At 37.7% G+C, this 5,957-nt stretch overlaps 1 protein-coding gene across 1 annotated transcript; it reads right to left on the reverse strand.

Moving 5' to 3' along the window:
• Window positions 1-204: 204 nt before the first annotated feature.
• Window positions 205-5,008, reverse strand: LOC111917240 (glycine dehydrogenase (decarboxylating) A, mitochondrial). The gene is made up of 15 exons (XM_023912912.3): window positions 3,586-5,008; window positions 3,254-3,499; window positions 3,095-3,172; window positions 2,911-3,011; window positions 2,634-2,829; window positions 2,421-2,546; window positions 2,158-2,343; window positions 1,958-2,071; window positions 1,721-1,873; window positions 1,424-1,612; window positions 1,232-1,309; window positions 1,041-1,166; window positions 832-930; window positions 622-739; window positions 205-491 (listed from the first exon to the last, which is right to left on the reverse strand). The coding sequence occupies exons 1-15, from the start codon at window positions 4,807-4,809 to the stop codon at window positions 400-402; spliced, it is 3,126 nt and encodes a 1,041-aa protein (XP_023768680.1). The 5' UTR covers window positions 4,810-5,008; the 3' UTR covers window positions 205-399.
• Window positions 5,009-5,957: the final 949 nt, after the last annotated feature.

Consider the following 5,957-nt stretch of genomic DNA (forward strand, 5'->3'; position numbering starts at 1 on the left):
ATTTGTTAGATATTAAACTTATTAATGTTGTTAGGAACTGAAAGTTTTAAAAGAGTGTTTGATTCAATCATTCAATAGCTAAAATTGTAGTAATTTTTGTGATAAAGTGGTGTTGAAAGAGTGTCTGATTGAATGATAGAATAGCTAAAATTGTTTAAATTCGTTAAGATGGTATCTTTCACAACAAGTGAAATCTATACATCATGATGAGAAGGAATTGCTATAATTAAGAGCAGCTGGTCACCATGATTTTACATGAATAATACCATAAAAAGCCAGCAGCAGCCATATACGGCTTACAAATACGAAACAGGTATATACAAGAACAGATTTAAGTATAAAGCTGAAAAAGAACCTTAAAACCACATCACATCATTCACGTGTATATCTTCTTATTTCTTAAGCAGTAGCTTCAGCTTTCTCTTCATACTCCTGTGGTGGCTGAAGGGTGCAGATCAGGTTCCGATCACCATACACATTGTCCACACGGCCTGTCACACATAATCAACCCAACCATAGTTAATCAATCGTTAACCACATCAATCAACAATTCAAGATACAAATTAAAAAATTTAATTATTCAGATTAAATTTTATCCATGAGAGAGAAAGAGAGACGAACATGTAGTAGGCCAGAACTTAGCAGCACGAAGCCATGGTGCAGGGTAAGCTGCATATTCTCTGGAGTATGGTTTTGTCCACTTATCAGCCATGAGTAGTTGTGGTGGATGAGGTGCTCCCTACAAATATTTTAGTAATTTCCCTCATTATCCCTAATAATATAACTCTTCATCCAAAAACAGTCACAGAACTTAGTATAATTATTAATTACCTTGATGACATTGTTGTTGATGTCCACTGTTCCTTTCTCAATTTCTGCTATTTCTTGTCTAATGGAGATCAAAGCATCACAAAACCTGTCCAACTCAGCCTACAACTCAAAAATTCCACATGTTATGCTATATAAAATGAAAGGAAAGGAAAAAACATTATAATTTTTAAAGAAACTTTACTCTTTTTTTTTTTTAAAAAAAAAAATACCTTGCTTTCACTTTCAGTAGGTTCAATCATGAGTGTTCCTGGAACGGGCCATGACATTGTTGGGCCATGAAACCCGTAATCAATCAGACGTTTTGCAACATCTTCTGGCTCTATTCCAGCACTTGTCTGAATATGAGTCGAGTTAGTTGCTATTTCTTTTTGACTTAACAAAAAATAATATTATAACTTACTTTCAAGGGTCTCAAATCAACGATGAACTCATGGGCAACTGTTCCATTCACACCACGGAAAAGAATGGGATAGTGACTCTGCAATGTAATTAATCCCAAAGGAAATTAAAAAAAATGAGAACTTGATAATAATAATTAAAAAAATATTATATATTTATTCTTAATGAATAAGGAAAAGAAAGAAATTGAGACCTCAAGACGTTTTGCCATATAGTTTGCATTCAAGATAGCTATCTTGGATGCATCTGTAAGTCCTTGAGATCCCATCATGGCAATGTATGTATATGATATAGGCAAGATAAGTGCTGAACCCCAAGGTGCTGCTGAAATCGTGCCAAGTGGCTTACTGTGCTCAGGGGCAGGTATGCCTCCAGTTGCAACCTTTAAATCAAGATTTACGTTTACAAATTCAATTATAAACTCAACAACATACTATTACTCTAATTACACATAAACATCAAACTAAAAAAAATTATTGCTTAGTCTTACCACAGGGTGTGAAGGCAAGTAGGGTGCCAAGTGTTTCTTCACACCAATTGGGCCCATTCCGGGCCCACCACCACCATGTGGAATGCAAAATGTCTTGTGAAGGTTTAGATGACAAACATCAGCACCAATCCACCCTGGACTTGTTAATCCAACCTGTAAAAAAATAAAAAACCAAATAATTTTTATATGATGTTTCAATTAAATTAAAACGACACAACAAGTGTAATGTTTATGTACCTGTGCATTCATGTTAGCTCCATCCATGTAAACTTGACCTCCATTGTCATGAATAATCTTGCAAATCTCATCAATACCCTCCTCATAGACTCCATGAGTAGAAGGATAGGTAACCTATAAAAACAGAATTTACTTTAGTTATTAATCTTTTGTTTATTATTATCTATTTTTATGTTTTGATAAAAGAAAAAATCGGTTACCATAAGAGCAGATAGATACTCCTTGTTTGCCTCAGCAGCCTTGCGTACCTCTTCAATATTGATATTACCTTTGGAGTCAGTTCCCACAGTAATAATTTTCATTCCACACATAGCAGCACTTGCAGGATTTGTTCCATGTGCAGACACAGGGATGATACACACATTACGATGATGATCTCCTCTCGCCTATAGTTGACCAAAGTCAATGACTTTGACTCTTTATATATTATTATATAAAATTAAAAGGGTATAATTTAGCATACCATATGATAAGCCCGGATAACCATCAGCCCAGCATATTCTCCAGCAGCTCCAGCATTTGGTTGCAAAGAGAAAGAGTCAAATCCGGTTATGGTACACAACATGTCACCCAAATTCTTGAACATTTCCTGCAAGATATTTTATGTTAGGTTAAAAAAAAAGTCAAGAGAAATATAATTTGGAATTTTAAGTCAAAATTAGAAAGTTATGATTACCTGATACCCCTGTGCCTGTTGGGTAGGAGCAAAAGGATGCATATCTGCAAAGGCTGGCCATGTCACAGGCATCATCTCTGTAGTTGCATTAAGCTTCATGGTGCAAGATCCCAGAGGAATCATACTGTGGCATAATGACAGATCCTTTGACTGCAGCTTACTAATGTATCTTAGCAGCTCATGCTCCGTATGGTAACTAAAATCAAAAAAAGAAATAAAATTATTAATAAAAAGTGACTTTAAACTATGTAATCTAAGTTTTGAAAAAGATTCATACGTGTTGAAAATCGAATGAGTCAAATATGGAGTCTCCCTGACAAGTCCGGAAGGGATAACATCCTGAACCTCTGGTGCAAGTGACGTGGCACTGAATGTCACCTAGAATCAAGAATCAAGAATCAAGAATCAAGTTTCTTGATTTATATAAAGATTCGGTATATCAAAAGAAAGGACAAACTCACGGGTTTTCCCAAGGCGAAAACTTTGAACAGATTATCAACATCTTCAATCGTTGTTGTCTCATCAAAAGAGACAGTGATCTGAGAGAAGCAGGAGCATATTGGATAATAAGCTTAAGAACATAGATATGGTACTTTTGGTAACATAAAAGACATACTTACAGTGTTTTTGTCAACAATACGAAGATTTATCTGATGTTTATCAGCTTCTTCAGCTATTACACTGGAATCAGCACATGTTATCTTCACAGTGTCAAAAAAGGGAAGTTCTTGAACTTGAACTGTTTCAAGCTTCTTCAACCCAGCAGCAAAAGTTGCAGCAAGACCATGAACTCTTTGTGCAATGGTCTTTAACCCTTCTGGTCCATGGTAGATGCCAAACATAGCAGCCATGTTTGCAAGCAATGCCTATATATAATAATAATGTATTTTAACAAAACACCTTCATGAATCTCATAATTACATTTTCTACACTTGAAGGATTTAATTTATACCTGAGCTGTGCAGATGTTGCTGGTTGCTTTGTCTCTTCTAATATGCTGTTCTCTTGTCTGCATGGCCATACGTAAAGCCGGCTTTCCGGAAGAATCCACACTGACACCGATGATTCTTCCGGGCATCATTCTTTTATATTCCTGGGAAGTTGCTAAAAAGGCTGCGTGTGGACCTCCATAACCCATTGGGACACCGAATCTTTGAGCAGAACCCACAACAATATCGGCTCCAAACTCACCAGGAGGTTTTAACACAGTCAGAGCTAACAAATCAGTAGCCATGACAACTTTCACACCATTTGCATGTGCGTTCTTGATGAACTCACCATAGTCCAACAACTCACCTTCGGTCCCTGGATACTGAACAAGAACTCCACACACATCACCAGATGAGTAATCGAAATCCTTGAGATCAGAAGTGACGACTTTTAGATCAAACCCATCTGCTCTAGTTTTACAGATATCGATTGTTTGTGGGTGGCAGTTACTTGCGATGATAAAGGTTTTCTTTTTACCCTTTTGGATGTTGTTACACATCGCCATAGCTTCAGCAGCCGCAGTTCCTTCATCGAGTAGGGAAGCGTTTGACATGGGTAAACCAGTGAGATCGGTGATCATGGTCTGGAAATTGAGCAGGGATTCTAAACGTCCCTGTGCGATTTCCGCCTGATATGGAGTGTACTGTGTATACCAACCAGGGTTTTCCATGATGTTTCTTAGAATGACTGGAGGAACAGATGTGTTGTAGTATCCCATACCGATGAAGGACTTGTAGATCTTATTCTTGGAAGCTAAATCTTGCATGTGTGCGATCATTTGGGATTCGGTTAAGCCTTCATCGAACTTAGGGAATTTCATTGATTCAAGACGGATTGATTTGGGTACAGTGGCGTCAATGAGGGAATCGAGATTTGGAAAACCGACAAATTCGGCCATTTTGGTTTGTTCATCTGGGGTGGCGGAGTTATGGCGGCGTGGGAAGGTGTCACTTGGTTTTAATGCATCTACTGATATAGATCGAACTTGCGATTGCGTATGCGAACCGAACCCATTGATGGTTCTTTCTGATCTAACGTTTCTGCCACTACCACTACATACGTATGGAGTCAAAGAGGAGACATACCTTGAAGGCGAATAGAGCGCAGGGGATGATGGGTTTTGTTTGGTTTGTGAAACCAGGCGCCCGAGGATGGCTTTGTTTGCTAGCCTGCGTGCACGCTCCATTGTGTGTGATGGATACTATCGAACTTGAATGATTCAAGCTGTAATCAAGAATATTCAAGTCGATGAAAGAAAGAAAGAAAGAAAGAAAGAAAAAAAGAAAGAAAGAGCTTCAATGCTCTGTTCTTCTTGGTTTCTTTTCTTGTTGATTCATGGTGGGGGGAGTCGGGGTGGTGGTGATAAAGGGGTTCACTGGAATACACTGGCCTCACATGCTCGCCTAGTCACATGTCATCAAGAATGGGTAAAAAGTTATGTTTTTGGTCCCAAAACTATACACCCACTTTCATATTTCGTTCCTTAATTCCATTTTGCAACCAATTTTTGCTAATCAAAACCATAAACTGGAATTCGCTAATTTCAATTTCGATTAGAGGTTAAAATTTTATTACAAGGAAATGAACTAATATCAGTTGGTTGTGCAATAATACGTAAAAGATTATTATTATGTTAGGATGGGACTATGAACAAGAACAAAATTAAACACACGTTCAAATTGAAGGGCTAGATACGACTGTGTGTGTATAGTTTAGTCACCAAAAGGTAAATACCAAAGATCCTTAGATCCCAGATCTGAGGTGGTGGGTGAGTGCTTAGATTACGACAGATTACGCATCAACAATTTGGAGTGAGGAAAATGATGGCATTGGAACACGTGGAGATGATGTTGTTTCGTGTCTGTAGTTTAAATTGCGCGCAATCAAAGCCAATCGTTTGTTATCTGCGACTAAAATTGAAACCAGAGGCATATGTTGATCTTCATTCACTTGGGCAAATTGTCAAACATGTGGCAGGCAGTGGATAGACTGGATTGGGTTTCAGTGGAGCAAATTGCATCTCAATCCTTGGGGAACTATTTCGGTAAATTGCGAAATTATGTTGGGGTGGCAAACCCTGTTTCACATTCGCCTTATCTTTCTTTCAACCTCCCATCGGAAACATGTTAAGTTATCCTTCTAATTTCTGGGAATTAATAGCAAGGGAGACAGATGGCTGCTGCATCAAATCCATATCCTTCCTGTTAAGATCCGATGACAATTGCATTGGATAAAAAAAAATTAAAAAAAAATATATCAAACTATATTACTTGGCTATACATTTAACAATACTCTTTCTTGCTTAAGCTTAAGCTTCACCTTTACCTTTAGACC

This window comes from Lactuca sativa, chromosome 3 (genome assembly GCF_002870075.4).
Source record: "Lactuca sativa cultivar Salinas chromosome 3, Lsat_Salinas_v11, whole genome shotgun sequence".
NCBI classification, from domain to species: Eukaryota; Viridiplantae; Streptophyta; class Magnoliopsida; order Asterales; family Asteraceae; genus Lactuca; species Lactuca sativa.